Source organism: Engystomops pustulosus, chromosome 1 (genome assembly GCF_040894005.1).
Source record: "Engystomops pustulosus chromosome 1, aEngPut4.maternal, whole genome shotgun sequence".
NCBI classification, from domain to species: Eukaryota; Metazoa; Chordata; class Amphibia; order Anura; family Leptodactylidae; genus Engystomops; species Engystomops pustulosus.
In genome coordinates this window covers 19385826-19405410 of record NC_092411.1, presented here as the reverse complement: position 1 = coordinate 19405410, position 19585 = coordinate 19385826, and the positions used below count along the sequence as shown (strand labels likewise).

Here is a 19585-nt window from a genome sequence, read left to right as displayed (position 1 = left end):
TGACTTACCAGCGCTACCTGCAGCTAGCGCCTTATCGCTCCCACGCTCTTACCTTTGACCCAGGCTCAGGCGATCGCTGCCTGTGTCCTGTGATCAGTCTAAGAGGCACACAGCAGCCATCACTATTTATTACAGATCTCTCTGAGAGCCAGATGCAGCCAACAAAAGAGCCATATCTGGCTCCCGAGCCATAGGTTCCCTACCCCGGAGATAGATAGATATGAGATAGATAGATATGAGATAGATAGATAGATAGATAGATAGATAGATAGATATGAGATAGATATGAGATAGATAGATAGATAGATAGATAGATAGATAGATAGATAGATAGATAGATAGATATGAGATAGATATGAGATAGATATGAGATAGATAGATAGATAGATAGATAGATATGAGATAGATATGAGATAGATATGAGATAGATAGATAGATAGATAGATAGATAGATAGATAGATAGATAGATAGATAGGAGATAGGAATGTTGGGTACAAGGTTCAGATTTTGCAGCAGGGACTAGTAGAGGGTAAGGGGAGGAATGTGTCTTCTCCTCCCCCATCTCCACCTCTTTCCCATTCTGGACAGTGACTGTACACAAGGCGATCACTCTGTCTGCAGACATGATGGTCGCTGCAACCATGAGATCCTTCACTAGACAATACTGTAAACTCTTAAGCCCACTCCGACTCCATGCAGGTAAGTGACATTATGTGTAACTTGTCAGTTGTATCCTCTGCAGTAATACAGTCATTACACCATAAGCAGAGGATTATCTGGAGGCAGGAGGTTAGTGGAGTGTGCACAGTATACAGGGCTGCCGACAGGAATTTCAGGGGTCCCATAGAGGCAAAAGTTTTGGAGCCCCCGATATATGACGCAGTTTACTATTGTGCACTAATTGTGATTGACACAAGGTGGCATCTACTAAGGTGACGATCCGCTCCGTTGGGTCCAGAATTTCATAGCTAAATTCCTCCAGACGTGACTTATTGCTATTGAAATTGCCGGCAGATATATTCCGCTCCGTGCAGCACATTTCCACACTATGCCACTAAAAATACCACAGTCACTTAACGACCAGGCCCATTTTTGTTTTTGCATTTCCGTTTTTTCACTCCCCACCTTCAAAAATCTATAATATCTTTATTTTTACACGTAAAGAGCTGTGTGACGGCTTGTTTTCTGTGTAACAAATTGCACTTCATAGTGACGGTATTCAATATTCCATGCTGTATACTGGGAAGTGGGAAATAAATTCCAAATGCAGTGAAATTTGTGAAAAAATGCATTTGCTCCATTTTCTTGTGGCCTTGAATTTTACGCCTTTCACTGTACACCCCAAAGGACAGGTCTACTTTATTCTTTGGGTCAGTGCGATCACATGGATACCAAATTTATATAGGTTGTATAATGTTTTCATACATTTACAAAAATTAAAACCTCCTGCACGAAAAAAAAAATTCTTCATTTTGCCATCTTCTGGCGCTAATAACTTTTTCATACTTCGGTGTACGGAGCTGTGGGTGGTGTCATTTTTTGCGACTTTTCATTACATTTTCGATGCTATCATTTTTAGGACTTTACAGCTTTTTGATCACTTTTTATTGAATTATTAATATTTATTATTATTAATAACTGGCAAAAAAGGGGTATTTTGGACTTCGGGCACTATTTTCCGTTACGGGGTTAAACGGCAGGAAAAATGGTTATTATATTTTGATAGATTGGACCTTTTTTGACATTCCTAACATGTTTATGTTTTTTTTTTTTACAGTTTATTTATATCAGTTCTAGGGTTTTTTTAGTTAAATTTTTTTTTTTTTTACAATTTTTAGGACCCCTAGGGTACTTTAACCCTAGGTTGTCTGATTGATCCTAGCACATACTGCCATACTACAGTATGGCAGTATATGCGGATTTTGCACATCTATTGCAATGAGCGATTTTCCTAAAACTAGACAGCTTTTTTGTGTCCCGAGGCCATCATAACAACGGATCGCCGCTCCCCTATGACGTCACGGGACTAATCGCAGGTGTTACCGGTAAGTGTTTGCAGTAATATGCAGCAAACACCTACCGGCTATGGAGAGGGCTCAGGCCGTGAGGCCTCTTGAATCACCCACTGGCGACGCGTGACCACCTGGATCCCACATTGTGCTCTTAAAAGACAATGGGGCTCATTTACTTACCCGGTCTAGTCGCAATCCAGTGGTGCGTTCTCCGACGAGGTCTCAGGTTCTGCCGGGATTCACTAAGATCCGTGCACCCGATGTCCACTAGGTGTCGCTGCTGCACTGAGGTCCGCCGGGGTTCACCTTCTTCTCTTTGGTGCATGTAAGTGCATGTCAAGCGACACAAATTCTTTTTTAAATACCGCGTTTTTCCCGAATCCGTCGAGTTTTATGACGGCCACGCCCCCCCTCCCCTAAATTTCCGTTGCGTGTAAGCCGGCGCGGATGCGACACAATCCGATCGCGTGCGTCAAAAACCCGGGGCAATTCAGGGAAAAACGTTGCAAATCGGTAGTATTCGGGAAACCCGGCAATTTGGCCCCTCAGTAAATGAGCCCCAATAACTACATTAGACACAAAATTTATAATATATATATATATATATATATATATAGATCCCCTCTAAATCATTATAAAAGATAGTCCACCTAACTTAATTCAAATGACTAAATATCTCTATCTCATATATTTCTATCTTTCTTGATTCTGTGCTCTCACACAGAACACAAGGGAGCGTTCCGCCCGCATCCGCCATTCCTTCCACACAATTAACGTTACATATTAACAGTATATTCTCACAGAACAGGCCCGGCAGTGACAGTGAAAGGGGCGGCAGACACAGCCGGATTTAGAAGTTTTTCTTGTAGATGGATACACGCAGGGCGCTGTAAACAAATCTCAAAAACTTTAACAATAAGTGAAAATATACAGCGGCAGATGTGTCTTATACTTGCAATTTGCGCCTACGAGGTTTTTATTTCTGTTCTGCTCTTTGATTTATCTATGGGCAATTTTCCTTAAGTTAAATCTTGTGGGGGGTTTTTTGCACAAATTATTTGCCCAATTTTTGGTGCAACCTATATAAACAGTGTCTTGCACTTGGTGAGGACTTGATTGTTTTGCGTAATTTTTTGCAACTTTTTAGACGCAAATAAGTACCGTAATAATTTAGGGACAGGGGCTGTTGAAAGACGAATTTGACACACAGCAGGAAAATCAGTACACGAGATTACACGAGATTCAGAAAGGTGCAAAAAAAGGCAGCACAGTGGCTCAGTGGTTAGCACTACAGCCTTGCAGTGCTGGGGTCCTGGGTTCAAGTCCCATCCAGGTCAACATCTGCAAAGAGTTTGTATGTTCTCTCCGTGTTTGCCTGGGTTTCCTCCAGGTCCTCCGGTTTCCTCCTACACTCCAAAACATACTGATAGGTTTATTGGATTCTGAGCTGCATTGGAGACTGGGACTGATTTGGAAAGCTCTGTGCAGCGCTGCGTAATCTGTGTGCACTATATAAATAAAGGAATTATTATTATCATATAGTCCACTGAAGCACACATCACCATTACTAATAGGAATTCACACAACATGTGCCCAAAAAGAAAAAAAAGAAGGTACAATTAAAAAGATACCTCTGCCCCGCAGGGTCCAACCAACCACAAGATCCTAAAGGAAGTTCACTGGACTACATTATAGTCAATCTGCTTTCTTGGGGACTGCAGGTACCCATTATTTACAATTGAGTAACATGGAAGTCTAAGTGGTCACTCAATTATAATATAACCCAACAATGCATATCATTAGAGATAAAAGATAAAAGATCGATATGAGAAAGATGCATGGATGTGAGATTAATGGAAAGATAATTTCAATTCAAAGTAGCTTTAGTGGGAGGGACAATAAAAATGAGCATTATAATACCATTTAGAGAATAGGGGATTGTGGGAGACAAGGCGAGGGTTAGGGGAAATGGGGTGCAGGGGTTATATCAGTCCTTGGTATCACATGTCTCTCAGTCTATGGCAGGCAGTGACGTATTGGGGCCCTTTGTCCGAATCCGTCGGGTTGTCCAATGGACACACCCACCGATTTCTGTGCAAAATTTCGATCGCGTGTGCCAAAATCCCGGGGCAATTCGGCACAAAACGTAAATTGTTGGGAAAACGGATGAAAATGTGCTCCGCGGACCCTTAGTAAATAAGCCCCATTGTGTGGCCATTGTGGTTCCCCCCCCCCCCCCCCCAGCAGGATGGGGGGGGGGGGGGGAGCCTGGGAGGAGATCTGAGAGTCTCCTGAAGGGATTGTCCCTCACTGCTGAGTATTTGGAGCAGTGTAGCAGGAAGTGGACCTCATCCTCGGTGGCCTCCTGGTCAGGCACTGTTGGCACAGTCTGCTCTCCCTGGGCACGTACATCTATCTGTGCTGCCCGGGCTCCATGGCCAGTAGATAGATATGAGATAGATATGAGATAGATAGATATTAGAGAGATAGATATGAGATAGATATGAGATAGATAGATATTAGAGAGAGATAGATAGATCAGTGCAAAGTTTGTGCCAGGCCCCCACTATAATGTATGGTTTATAGTACTAGTCTTCTCATATGGGAAAGTGAGAACTTATGGGCCCCCAAGGCCCCTTGGGCCCAGTTGCGACCGCACCCTCTGCACCCCCTCAAGGTACGCCCCTGGAGATACTGATTATGAAACCTTGTAGTGTCTTGCAGATGTTTATCAAGCAATGCGCTGAGGATGCCCCCCTGTGCCTTTGTACCAGAAAAATATGAGGTAAGTCTTGGTCGGCTTCAGGTTTCAGTGGGCACCGTTGCAGTGAACCTTACGTGGCGGCATTAAAAATTCATAAACTAAAACAGTCCCCTATTACCTTAAATATTCCCAAGTTTATCATCCCAAACGGCCCCCTCATGTTATTTTATACACAGCCCCCTCACCCCCTATGGATTCTTTAGATACAGCCCCCCTCAACCACATGGATTCATTATGTGCAGCCTTATGAGGGCCCCCCCCCAGCGGCTCTGGGCCCTGGCACTTGACCGGGTATTCCCAGTGCTGGCGTCGGACCTGAGGTAAGTCTTGTGATCCTTGAGAAAGGTCTCTGGAACAATGAAGTAAAAGACAACTCAGACCACACAATCAAAAATACAGATCCCAGAGCAGGCAGTAAGTAATACAATAATACCAAGACCAGTAAATAATCTAGACTCCATACAAGACAGTCAGTAATTCAGATCCCTCACAGACAGGTTATAACTCAAACCAACAAGACAGTAGCTAATACAAAATCCAACACTACAATAGGTAATACACAAACCAAACAACATTTGAAATTATAGAGCCAAGACATTAAATAATAATACACACCCCAAAATAGGCAAAACATATTAATACAGATCCTCAGACCACACAATGTAATAAAACAGAAAACATAACAAATTAATATACAGAGCCCATACTATGCAAGAGATGATACAAACCTTAAAAGCTGACATTAAATAGAAATATAGGATATGGACAGATAATAAAAAGTACAGCTGCCAGAGAATTAAACCTCACACCAGGGGATCAGTAAATAATCTACACACCAAACAGTACAAAAACATTATGCAGGTTTTGGATTAGGCAATAAATAATACAGACCCTTATCAAAAATGTTAGAATGTCACCAGGGCAGAAAATAGATAATGAAGAACTAAAACCAGACCATAATTAATGCACAGCCCATACTAGACATTTGAAATGATAGACCCTGGACTAGACAATAATTTCAGACCTCACACCCGACAATAAATAATACAGACAACAGACCCAACAATAAATAATACAGACCTCAGACCCAACAATAAATACAGACCTCAGACCCAACAATAAATACAGACCTCAGACCCAACAATAAATACAGACCTCAGACCCAACATTAAATAATACAGACAGCAGACCCAACAATAAATAATACAAACAACAGACCCAACAATAAATAATACAGACAACAGACCCAACAGTGCATAATACAGACCTCAAACCCAACAATGAATACTGGTCTCAGACCCAACAATAAATAATACAGACCTCAGACCCAACAATAAATACAGACCTGAGACCCAAAATTAAATAATACAGATCTCAGACCCAACATTAAATAATACAGACAACAGACCCAACAATGGATAATACAGACCTCAGACCCAACAATAAATAATAAAGACCTCAGACCCAACATTAAATAATATAGACATTAGACCCAACAATAAATAGTACAGACCCTAGACCTGACAATAAATAATACAGACCTCAGACCCAACAATAAATAATACAGACCCTAGACCTGACAATAAATAATACAGACCTCAGACCCAACAATAAATAATACAGACCTCAGACCCAACAATAAATACAGACCTCAGACCCAACAATAAATAATACAGACCTCAGACCAAACAATAAATAATACAGACCTCAGACCATACAGTCAATAAAAGCCAAGATCAGTAATTACAGTTAGTAATTACACAGAGACCAGAACAAATAATAATATAATACAGATCCCAGACCTTACCTACACATGCTGAAAAAAATATATAAGTAACACATCAAACAATACATTTCAGATAGGACTGAAGTACCGTATACAGATCCCAGACCACACAATAAATAATACCAATCGAAAACCAAACATTTCTGTCGGGTTTTCCGATGTTTTGGGGGATTGCGTCGCACGTGATTGGATTGTGATGCAATTGCGCCGGCTTTCACGTGACACACATCGGGGGCGGGCGGATGGACGATCCGACGGATTCAGACAACGCACGGGATGTAACAAATCAATTTGTGCCACATCCAATGCACTTACATGCACCGGGAGGAAGAAGGTGAACTCTGGCGGACCTGATTGGGGAAGCAACACATGGAGGATATCGGGCGCACGATCTTCATGAATCTCATCAGATGGGCATTCCGGCGAGCAACGCACCTCAGGGATCGCGCAGGGACCAGGTAAGTAAATGTGCCCCAATATATAACCCAGACCAAATGAGAAATTACACAAACCTCAGTACTCCAGTCCAGGCAAAAATCAATATATAATCAAATAGAACCCCCTAAATATCTGCACGATGACTAATAATACAGATCACAGGCCAAACAATAAATAATGAATTAATTATCCAGACCCAAGATCATGGAATACAGGCAGTCCCCGGGTTACATACAAGATAGGTTTGTTCTTAAGTTGAATTTGTATGTAAGTCGGAACTGTATATTTTATCATTGTAATCCCAGCCAGAACTTTTTTGGTCTCTGTGACAATTGGATTTTAAAAATGTTGGATTGTCATAAGAATAAATATTAACACTAAAGCTTCATTATAGACACCTGTGATAACTGTTACTGCTGATTATTGTAGCCTAGGACTAAAGTACAATAAATTACCAACATCCAGAGGTCCGTTTGTAACTAGGGGTCGTATGTAAGTCGAGTGTTCTTAAGTAGGGGACCGCCTGTAATAAAGACCCAAGATCCAGACAATAATTAAAACATACCCCTAAAAAGACAACAGATCATACAGACCCCAGCCATGACCCCCACCCTAAACAACACCCCTTTTAACCCTTGTAAACCTGGCCTGTATTTTTAGGTTGAAAGGGTAGCAACACTTTTGGTAAATGGTAAATATACAGATATCCAGCTTACTTATTAACATGTACAGTGTTTGTAGAAGGTTTATAGAGTGGGCCGGGGCTATGACCCTGAACATCTCCATAATAACTTACCATATAGATGTAACAGGGCTGACTGTTCTTCTATTCAAAGATCTGGTCTTATATTTATATAGGACGAATGGTCTGGGGTCTGTATTTATTTAGGCAGGGTCAATTTTTACGTAGGGGGTCTAGTCTGTGGACTTTGTATTTACATAGAGGGTATGGTCTGGATTATGCATTTATTGCCAGGGTCTGTGGGGTCTGTATGTATTTATGGGGTCTGTAATTTAGTCTAAATTTATTTAGAGTTGTTTGGTGTGAGGTCTATAACATAGGGGGTTGTGGTCTGGGGTCTATTTTTTGGGGGGTTTATTTTTACATCAGGGGTTATGGTCTGGGGTCTGTATTTTTAGTTTTTTTTTAATTTACATAGAGGGTTATGGTCTGGGGTCTGTATATTTAGGGGTTTTATATTTACATAGGGGGTTATGGTCTGGGCTTTTTTTTTATTTACAGTGTCAGACTGGGTTTCCTTAGGCCCACCAGAAAAAAATCAGTTTGGGGGCCCACTCTTCATTATTCCCCAGGAAATAGACTCTAGCAACCTTCAAATTGTGGTGTTTTTTGATGGACCTTTGGGGTCCAATATTGGGATTGAGCCAGGGCCCACCGGAGGATCCTCTGGTACTCTGGTGGGCCAGTCCGACACTGCATAGGGGGTTTGGTCTGGGGTCCTTATTTATTTTGTGGTGGTCTGGGGTCTGTATTTATTTAGATTTGTGATTCTTTTCTTTGTCACATAGGGATATAATATTTAGAGGTGTGTAATTTAGTCTGTTTTTATTTAAAGGGGTCTGGTCTGGGGTCTGTGTAAATTTAAGGATTTGTAAATGTACTTTCATTCTTGTGGCTAGACCTGCTCCTCACATTGTGACTCTTGCTCCTCAGTCTCTTCCCTATGAACATGTACTGGAGGTCCGCAGGAAGAACCTCTCGGCAGCGCTCTCCACCTATTACAAGAAGCCCCTCCTGCTGCACCAGGGACACATGCAGTGGTTATTCGATCAGGAGGGACAGCGCTACCTGGACATGTTTGGAGGGATTGTCACTGTTAGCGTTGGTCATTGTCACCCGTAAGTTTCCTATACTATAGGTCATTCATTGGTCCACCGATCATGAAGCTAAGAGAAAAGTTCAGTTTGTATGCAGCGCCTCCACAGGAGAAATGAAGAATTACAGGTAGTAGATAGTGATGTAATGCACAAATATTTTAAGTCCTCAATAGTAAGAGAGACCCTCCTCTGAAGGATAGGGAGGGACACTATTGGGTGGGAAAACCTGTCCAGAACACCCCTCCTCAGAGGAACAATATGGGACATACAAGTAGATGAAGTAAAGAAGTATGAAGAGGGAAATAAATATCAGGTCCTGGGTGGTAAGGCCTGTACCATAATGAAGGGTGGGGGTGGAGGATCCCATCAGTGATTTAGGATCAGCGATCATTGGTTTTATATCTATTTTCAGGGACGGTGCCAGCACTGGCCATACCTGGGCAAGTGCCAGGGCCCAGAGCTGCTTGGGGGGCCCACATACTGAATCCATAAGGGCTGTTTGCAATGAACAGGAGACAGTTTTAGCTTCAGAATTTTTAATGCTGCCATGTGAGTTCACTGCAAAGGGGCCCACTGAAGGTCCGTCGTCCAGGGGCCTACTGATACCGAAAGCTGACCCTGTCTGTTTTTATACAGGAAGGTTACAGAAGCAGCAAAGAAGCAGCTGGATCGTCTGTGGCACACAACCAACATTTACCTCCATTCTCCAATCCATGAATATGCGGAGAAGCTGACAAGCCGGCTGCCAGGGAAGCTGAAGGTATCATGGCTTAGTTATAGCCCCCCAACTATCTGACCCCCCTGATTATTTTCTGGTAAAATTCCCTTAGGAGACCCCAGACCATATCCCCTTAGTAAATAAAGACCCCTACATAACTAAATAAATATATTCCCCCAGTACCCCTAGATAACTAAAGACCCTCCCCCATAAATACAGACCCCAGACCCCTTAGATAAATACAGACTCCTAGGTAAATATATGCCCTCTACATAAATACAGATCCCTTGCCCCTTAGATAAATACAGACCCTCTAGGTTAGTATAGACCCCCTACAAGAATACAGACCTCAGATCAGACCCCCACATACATCTAGACTTCAGAAAAGACCTGTAAATAGATAGAAATCCCAGACCAGACCTTAAAAAATACAGACCCCCCCCAGACCAGATGTCACTCAAAGCAAGGTCCTGTGCACTCCCTACTGATCGGGACTGGTGGGACCTTCAGAGGTATAAGGAGTGTATGAAGAGGGCTCACGGGCTGAGTCCTCTTCATACAAAGGTGGGGGTTTTTGCATTTTGCAGAAAACCCCCACCGCTAATAACCGCGGTCAGTGCTTGCACCGATCGCGGCTATTAACCCTGTCATTGCCACCGGCAGCTTTTAAAAGACGGCGGCGCCCGCGCGCCGCCATCTTTTTTACGATCGCCGCACCCCCGAAGTCATCGGGGGGGCGGCGTTCAGTTGCCATGGTAGCCTCGGGTCTTCGTTTGACATGAGGCTACATGGCTTCTGGAGATTCGTTACAATGAGCCAGTGGCTCATTGTAATGAATGACCTGCAAAAATGCCATATATTGCAATACAGAAGTATTGCAGTATATGGTAGGAGCGATCTGACCATCTAGGGTTAATGTGCCCTAGATGGTCTGAGAAATAGTGGGAAAAAAAAGAAAAAAGAAAAAAAAAAGTTTAAAAAATTAAAAAAATTAATAAAATATTAAAAATTCAAATCACCCCCCTTTCCCTAGAACGGATATAAAACATAATAAACAGTAAAAATCACAAACATATTACGTATCGCCGCATCCCAAAATGCCTAATCTATCAAAATATAAAAACGGTTACGGCCGGCGGTGACCTCCGAGGCGGGAAATGGCGCCCAAATGTCCAAAATGCGACTTTTACACCTTTTTACATCACATAAAAAATTAAATAAAAGATTATCAAAATGTCACACAGACCTCAAAATGGTAGCAATGAAAAAGTCGCCTCATTTCGCCAAAAATGACACCTCATACAGCTCTGTGCACCAAAGTATGAAAAAGTTATTAGCTTCAGAAGATGGCAAAATTTTTTTTTTCTTTTTTGTACACATTCGTTTAATTTTTGAAAATGTATTAAAACACAATAAAACCTATAAATCCGGTATCACCGCGATCGCACCGAACCAAAGAATAAAGTAGGCGTGTTATTTTGAGTACACAGTCAAAGTCGAAAAAACTGAGCCCACAAGAACGTTTAAATTTTTCCACATTTGGAATTTTTTTTGCAGCTTCGCAGTACACGGCATGTTAAAATAAATAACATTACGGGAAAGTAAAATTTGTTACGCACAAAATAAGCCCTCACACAGGTCTGTACACGTAAAAATGAAAAAGTTATGGATTTTTGAAGTTGGAGAGCGAGAAATGAGCAGAAAAACCCTCCGTCCTTAAGGGGTTAAGTAGATGCTGAAGGTTATTTTTATTCAAGTGACACGGCAAACATAACGTGACATTTTGGCACAGTCGTCCTTTGTCAAACTGAAAAAGCCAAAATAGATTGTGTGATAATATGTACAAATATACAAAGTTGTAGGAGAACAGCAAAGGATCAAGTGTCGTCATACGTCATATAATATTCTGCCATAGGGTAATAAGCTTCATGTATTCATGCAGTGATCATTGCACATACTACGTATGTTCCTTCATGGTTTCTTTGCTACCTATATGTGCATATGTGTAACACAAAAAGCTTATTACTCTATGGCAGAATATTGTATGACGCCCCCTAGTTCCTTTGCTTACACTTGAACCTTTACTTTCCTCCTACAACTTTGTATATTTGTATACATGTGCATATTATCACATTATTTTTGCCTTTTTCAGTTTGACAAATGTCATCTGTGCCAAAATGTCACATTGGGGCACATTTACTAAGAGCAGTGCAGTGTGTACTATGTGTAGTTACCTGCGTAGTGTGCAGGGGGCGCCAAATCCAAGATTTCTGGTGCATGATCTGGCGCCCCCTGCACTGCTCCGACTAACATTTTTTGGTGCAGCTTTAACATGGGGCGTGCAACACAATTCTGACTTTACATGTTAAATCCGGGGCACGGTCCGACTGAGCCCCGGAACGCCCCCTAATTTGTTTTCCGCATGATGACTAGTGCAGCTTTGGCACAAAATGGTCACATGCGACACAAATGTAGCCCAGACACTTCTTATATACCTGTCCAAGCAGTTTGCACCTAAAAGAACATGCAAAGTCCGACAAAAAACTCACCCAAGGGCCTCGTTAAATGTGCCCGATGAAAAAAACTAAGCGATTGTTCTCTAATTCTGATCTCCATTGTATATAGACATCACAGATTGTATCATTCTCACTGCAGGTCCTCTATATGACCAACAGCGGATCAGAAGCAAATGACTTGGCTTTATATATGGCGAGAATATACACCGGCAACTATGATGTCATCAGTTTACGGTAAGTCACTACTGTACATGCACTGACACCACACTACATACATGGGGGGAGTGTGAGTGCACCAGACCCTTCATTCAGAGATGTTGTGGTCAGAGCCCAAACCATCAATTCTGGTTTCCCAGATTATTACCTGCTAACAAATCTTAACCCCACCCTTGCCTGCCTGGGAACGCCCACAAAATAGACCGGAAAGCCCCGCCCACTTTGCAGCCTGTTTCGAGGGACACTGGGATTTGCTATACTAACTCCATGTCTTCTCCCTCTACAGAAGTGGCTATCACGGTGCCAGTCCCTACGCCTTGGGGATGACTGCAGTCTCTGCCTATAAACCCGGAGTGGCCAATGGTTTGGGATGTCATACGGTAACATGTCACTTACACACTGTATCACCGATGTTAAAAAAAACAAAACTTTTAAATATGTGCATGTTCTTACACCCAAATCTTCTCATGTGTTTCCCAAGTCATCCCATAACATAGAGCCATAAAGATTGTGCTCCTAAAGGGGGCATCAGAGGCAGAGGAGGTATTGGGGGCTGTAGTAAGTGACGGTGTGGGTACACCCGGTCCATGAACCCTAGGGAGGCCCATGAGGCATCTCATCCCCATACATAGAAACCAGTCCTATAAAGACTACAGCTAACTACAAAAACCAGATGTATATAAAGAAGTATAGGAGAGGTCTCCAAGTATAATTGCTAACTCATGTCCACTGATCTGTGGGGGTTCAACTGCTGTGGTCACCACCAATCACGAGAATGGGGTCCCATATTCAATGTTAATAGAACAGCTTGACTTGTATGTATCTCGGAAACATCTCTGGAGTCCCCAATATCTTACAATTAAAATGCTAATTGTTGCTCTGATTCACTCTCGACTAGACTCCTGTAACTCCCCACTAATCATCTTCCACTAGCTAAACTCTATCCTCTACAATCTATTCTTAATGCAGCAGCCAGGCTCGTCTTTCAGACCAAACGCTACACGGATGCCTCCAGTCTGCGCCAGTCACTGCACCGGTTTTCCGTCTCCTTCTGAATACAGTTTAAAATAATCACCCTCATCCACAAAACTCTGCATAATGCTGCACCTCCCTACATCTCCTCTCTAATCTCAGTCTATCGCCCTTCTCGTGCTCTTCCATCTGCCAGTGATATTAGATTAATCTCTACCTTAATCCGAACCTCTCATGCACGTCTCCAGGACTTCTCCTGGAATGCACCAATTCTCTGGAATGCGCTTCCCCGGACTAATTTCATGATAAACCAGGGACATTACTCATAGATCCAGGCACAGGGACTGTGGTAATCTTCTTATACTTGTGATCAATTACCTCTTTCCTTCTAAAATCAACTTTTAGAATTATGTTAATTAGCCAGAAGGATTTTGGAGTGCGTGACCAAAGCCCCTCCGTGCTGTAGCTTCATAGGCTGTTACGCTTTACAGTTTTCACATCTCCATCCTGCTCCCTCAGCCTGATGTATTCTCACACAGTGGGAAGAGGGAAGTGCTCCTGCACAGCATGGAGCGGCTCTGGTAACACCCCCAGAGCCCTTCTGGCTTTTTTATAATTATAAAAGTTGATTTTAGAAGGAAGGAGGCCATGGATAACAAATATAAGAAGATACCACAGTCCCGGTGCCTGGATCTAGGAGTAATGTCCCTGGTTTATCAGGATGGATCTTGATGGTGAATTTATGCCTCTTGTTGGATGGTGGGAAATTGTGGGGCTTCTTGGTTTATCTTTTTAAATTGTATAATTTTTGTAATTTCTCCTTTCTAGACGATGTGTCCTGACGTCTTTCGAGGCATCTGGGGGGGAAGTCATTGCAGAGACTCCCCTGTGCAGACCTCACGCACCTGCTCCTGTTCTCCTGGTAGGACCTGCTCCCAGACTATATTATAATTTATAATAATCAGGACCCCCTCCCCCCAATATATCCAAGTCTACAAACCTGGAGGACCCGGGATGTCAGTGCATTACAATGATACCATTGTACTATTCAATACTCAACTTCTCCAGTGGTGGCGCTGCAGTTGGGCTCGCCAACAGATTGAACCTGATTGCTGCAGGTAGTTCCTGATCAACTTATTTATAGAGACCCTTTAAATAAAATGGGACCGGCTAAAACATACCGCCCCTTTAAGGGTCTACCGATATGTAATGAGTAGGGGTCTGTTAGCCGAGACCCCACATAAGCGAAATCCACATGATAGATCTAATATCTTAAAGGTGTTGTCCAGAGAAAAACGTCCGGTAACAGCGCTACACGTGTCCACTGGTTGGAGATGGAATTGCAGCTCCGCTACAACATCACATAAACCTTTTAAGAGGAAGCAGACAATTTTTCTGATCCTGGACAATGCCCTTAATTAAAGAAAACCTGTTTCAATTGTGGTCACTAGGTGTCGCTGTTCCACTCATCAATGTAAAAAAAAAATCACTATTTTTCCAGGTTCCTGTGAAGCTAAAGACAAATATATCGAGCAGTTAAAGGAGACATTGGAGACGAGCGCCGCCAGGAGCATAGCCGCGTTTATAGCTGAACCCATCATGGTAAAAAGATTACAGATATTGTCAGACAATTACAGATTGATGTAAATGTTAGATAGTACCATTCACCCCATAAGGGAGCACAAAGGGTTAAAGGGTAGATCCAGGATTACAAAACATAATAGCTTTCTGTCAGAAACGGCACCACATAAGTCCGCAGGTTGTATGTGGTATTGCAGCTTTATTTTCATTAACGTATAGCAATGGGACTGAGGTGTAATACCACTCACAACCTGTGGAGTGGGGAGGTGCTGTTTTTAGATGTAAATTACCATAGTTCCTGAACAACACTAAAGTCTCACTCTACAAATTAAAAGCACATGGCACATATTTCTGTGTATCAGTCTGGAGTCCAGGCTGTTTAGCTCACAGAGCATTGTCTAGACTGGATACAATTGTCTCCATTCAGAGGCAGTTACCCTGTACATAGTGAGTCCTGCTCTCAGCTGAGAAGTGGAGACATTTGTATCCAGTCTGGACAATGCTCTGTGAGCTAAACAGCCTGGACTCCAGACTGATACATTGTAACAAACCAGTAGAGAGATCTGTGCAGCTGCTGCTGATGTGTTTAGCTCACAGAGCATTGTCTAGTCTGGATACAATTGTCTCCATTCAGAGGCAGTGACCCTGTACATAGCTAGTCCTGCTCTCAGCTGAGAAGTGGAGACGATTGTATCCAGTCTAGACAATGCTCTGTGAGCTAAACACATCAACAGCAGCTGCACAGATGTCTCTATTGGTTTGTTACAATGTATCAGTCTGGGGTCCAGGCTGTTTAGCTCACAGAGCATTGTCTAGACTGGATACAATTGTCTCCACTTCTCAGCTGAGATCAGGACTCGCTATGTACAGGGTCACTGCCTCTGCACAGAGACAGAAGAGTTCTCATTCACTGACAGCAAGCAGAGCTCTAGAATACAACTGAAGTGTAAATACATGAAGTCTGTTAGAAAGTTGCAGAACTTTTTCATTTGATTTGGAATAATTTACATAAAATATGAAAACCTCTTTAAAGGAAATCTACCATAAAAAAATCCATCGTGATAAACCAGGGACATAACTCATAGATCCAGGCACCAGGACTGTGATAATCTTCATATATTTGTTATTCAGGGTCTCCGTATTTCTAAAATACATTTTTAAAATTACGCGTTACCAGAGCCCCTCCATGCAACAGCTTCACAGGCTGTTACATTGTGCAGGAGCACTTCTACTCTGCCACTGTGAGTGATTACATCAGACAGAGGGATGGGGAAGTGCTGAGGGAGCAGGGACTGGGGAGACGTTGATGAAGCTACAGCACGGAGGGGCTCTGGTAACACGTTTTTCCAGAGCCCTTCAGGCAGCATAATTTTAAATGTTGATTTTAGAAGAAAGGAGGCCAAATATAAGAAGATACCACAGTCCCTGGTTTATCAGGATGGATTTCCTTTAGGGGGAACATGGCGCCTGTGTATTGCAGTATCACAGTTTCCCTTCTCTTCCAGGGTGTGGGGGGAGTTGTCCAGTATCCCAAAGGATTCCTAAAAGCCGCGTACGAGGTTGTGCGAGAAAGAGGAGGGTTATGTATAGCGGATGAGGTAAGTCTCTCTCCTCGTAGAGTAGAGCCAGACAGATCTTCTACCTACCTTATACTGCCATACACTGCCAAGATAACACCTCTATATCTACAGGTCCAGACCGGTTTTGGAAGAACTGGGAGTCATTTTTGGGGGTTTCAGACCCATGAGGTCATGCCTGATATCGTGACCATGGCGAAAGGAATCGGTAATGGATTTCCAATGGCCGCTGTGGTGACCACTGAAGGTAATTGTCCAGCACATCCGGTCCCAGGGTCACTGGGTGGACTCTATTATTGCTTCTAATAAAGCTCCTCCAGGAGTTGTCCATGGTTCCTCCAAGAAACGCCCACTTTTTCCACATTTGCATAAGCCACACCCCTGAGGATCATTTCATCTCACTGTCCTCTATAGTGACTGATGAAAATTCATTCTTATTTCAGAGATCGCCAACTCTTTTGCTCGAGCGCTACACTTCAACACCTTCGGTGGGAACCCCATCGCGTGTACGATCGGATCAGCTGTTCTAGATGTAAGTTAAAGGGTGTTTCCCACGAATAAAACTTAGGCCCCATCCACAGATCACTAAAACGAGGGGTCCGATGGGGTCCCACGTACCTCTGTCGGATCCCTCGTTGCTCCGTCAGAGTAATGGAGCAGACAGACGCACATGACCATTTTGCTCCATTAATCTCTATGGAGCTGACGGAGATCGGTGATCACTGCGCTCAGCGATCTCCCTCTGCTCCATAGAGATGTGACATCACATGACCAGGGATATAACGAACCGTGCACCTGTGTGATATCACATGACCAGGGATATAACGAGCCGTGCACCTGTGTGACATCACATGACCCAGGGATATATAACGAGCCGTGCACCTGTGTGACATCACATGACCAGGGATATATAACGAGCTGTGCACCTGCGTGACATCACATGACCAGGGATATAATGAGCCATGCACCTGTGTGACATCACATGACCAAGGATAAAACGAGCCGTGCACCTGTGTGACATCACATGACCAGGGATAAAACGAGCTGTGCACCTGTGTGACATCACATGACCAGGGATATAAAGAGCCGTGCACCTGTGTGACATCACATGACCAAGGATAAAACGAGCCGTGCACCTGTGTGACATCACATGACCAGGGATATAATTATCCATGCGCCTGTATGACATCACATGACTAGGACTAGAGATCTAGAAAATAGTGAGGAATTTATACAGAAAGTATATTACAAATTCCTTTCTGTGGTTATAATTTTCTTGTATTGGGATTTGAGATGTCCTCTCGCCCCTCTCCCCAGGTGATTGAAGAGGACGGTCTACAGGACAACTGTAAAACTGTGGGAACACATCTGTTGCTGGAACTTTCCAAGCTCCGGGACAAATTTGAAATTGTCGGAGATGTTCGAGGGAAAGGGTTAATGATTGGGGTGGAGATGGTGACTGATAAGGTAATAGGAACCAGGGGTGTAACTTGTCAATGGGGCCCTAATGCAAAATCCATGCCTAGCCCCTACTACAATGTATCTTATATACTGTATACACTAGAATTGATCCCTTATATTGGGCACTCCATCATGCAGTGGAAAATGGGCTTATGATACCAATTTTGTGGGTTTTTTATATATTTTTTTTTACTTTTACAGAAAACGAGGCGCCCGTTTCCTGCGGAGGACATGAACGTTATATGGGAGCAGTGCAAGGAGCACGGGCTGCTCTTAGGCAAAGGGGGGCTCTACAATAACGTAAGCGCCACATTGCTCTGATACACCTGATCCTTATCTTAGATTTAGACTCTTAATGCGTACACTAAACATCCCCAGGAGCCTCTGCTGCCACATGGGGACTGATAAAAAAAAACAAAAAAAAAAAACTGCTATTTAATAAATTTTGATTAATTTACTAATTTTGGGGGTCATGTTAGATTGTTTAAATTTTTTTTAAAAAGGAGTCATCTAGTGGTGGCCACCAGGGGGAGCTTCAGCTGCGTACAGAATACAGAACATGGTACTGTAGGGACAGAAAGGGATCCTATCTCGTATGCTAGAGCCCTGTACAAGGAGTCCTGCTCTGACCCATGTAATGTCCCATACATTGTTACAAGTATCTATAAAGATGTGCAGCCACCAGATGTACCGGATGCAATGTTTTCAAAATTTGTTCTCCTGCTGTCAGGAGAGCATGAGCAGGACCTTTACCCTTCTCCAATAATGACATCATCAAAGGTCCTTTACCATGTAGAACATTGACTGAGTTCAGCCCCTTGCACTGAGACAGTAGATCAGTGGTCTCTAACCTTTTTGTGACCAGGGACCGGCTGCACCAAAATTTACTTTGCCAACCCCCAACTTTCTATCATCCCAGATTCCCTTTCTGTAATTACAAAAATGTAAAGAAATAGTAAAAAAAAAAAAAAAAATCCTAAAATGAATAGAAAGCTCCACCCTGTGACTAAGTGCGGCCCCCGTAACCTGGACAGTAAGTAGGAGGAGCTTAGCTGCCCCCCAGCACCACCAGACAGCAATGGATCCTGTGTTATCTGCCCCCAGCTGTACAATAGAGGCGTCACCTTTAATCACAACCCCGCCCACTGGTAATGAGCTGACCCCACCCCCTGTGTGCACAGCATAGCTGAAAAGTGACACAAAAGTGACGGCTCAGCAAAATGAGGAGAAACATCAGAATTTCAGGAAAATTAACCTCCCGTTTTTCTTCCCTACAGGTTTTCCGTATCAAACCCCCCATGTGCATCCGGAAAGAAGACGCAGATTTCACGGTGGCGGTGCTGGACGCTGCAATAACCAAATACCTGGATGAGGTGAACAAATAAAATTTATCTCATCTCTGTTTTGCCTTTGTCTTTTGTCTGTCTCCTACTTGGGCAATTTATCAATCTCACTTTTTTTTCCAAATCTCTTTTTGAGACATTTGTTACAAATGTCACACAAAATGTCTCAAGTTATTTGAAAAAAAAAAACCCAAAAAAAACTGGAATACAAAAAGGTAAATAACCCCCCCTCCCCCCAAATGAAACCTGAACTGTATATTACTTAGCATTGATTTTGGTTCTTCACTTTTTATAATTCCTCCGTTTAACACGGTCATTCGCAGAATGACAAGTCAATTAAACTTCTGGAAAGTTCCCAAAC

At 42.9% G+C, this 19585-nt stretch overlaps 1 protein-coding gene across 1 annotated transcript; it reads left to right on the top strand.

Moving 5' to 3' along the window:
* The first annotated feature begins 572 nt into the window (after positions 1-572).
* On the top strand, positions 573-19266 carry AGXT2 (alanine--glyoxylate aminotransferase 2). Its single transcript, XM_072112493.1, has 14 exons — positions 573-700; positions 4728-4798; positions 8677-8861; positions 9477-9600; positions 12214-12308; positions 12577-12670; positions 14091-14184; positions 14764-14864; positions 16349-16441; positions 16535-16667; positions 16864-16952; positions 17738-17887; positions 18083-18181; positions 19159-19266. The coding sequence occupies exons 1-14, from the start codon at positions 625-627 to the stop codon at positions 19264-19266; spliced, it is 1512 nt and encodes a 503-aa protein (XP_071968594.1). The 5' UTR covers positions 573-624.
* Positions 19267-19585: the final 319 nt, after the last annotated feature.

Excerpts from the sequence above, each read along its gene's own strand:
- AGXT2 (XM_072112493.1), top strand. The coding sequence starts at position 625 with ATGATGGTCGCTGCAACCATGAGATCCTTCACTAGACAATACTGTAAA. Across the intron at positions 12,671-14,090 it reads ATGGTTTGGGATGTCATACG|ACGATGTGTCCTGACGTCTT; the intron begins GTAACATGTCAC and ends TCTCCTTTCTAG. Across the intron at positions 14,185-14,763 it reads CACCTGCTCCTGTTCTCCTG|GTTCCTGTGAAGCTAAAGAC; the intron begins GTAGGACCTGCT and ends CTATTTTTCCAG.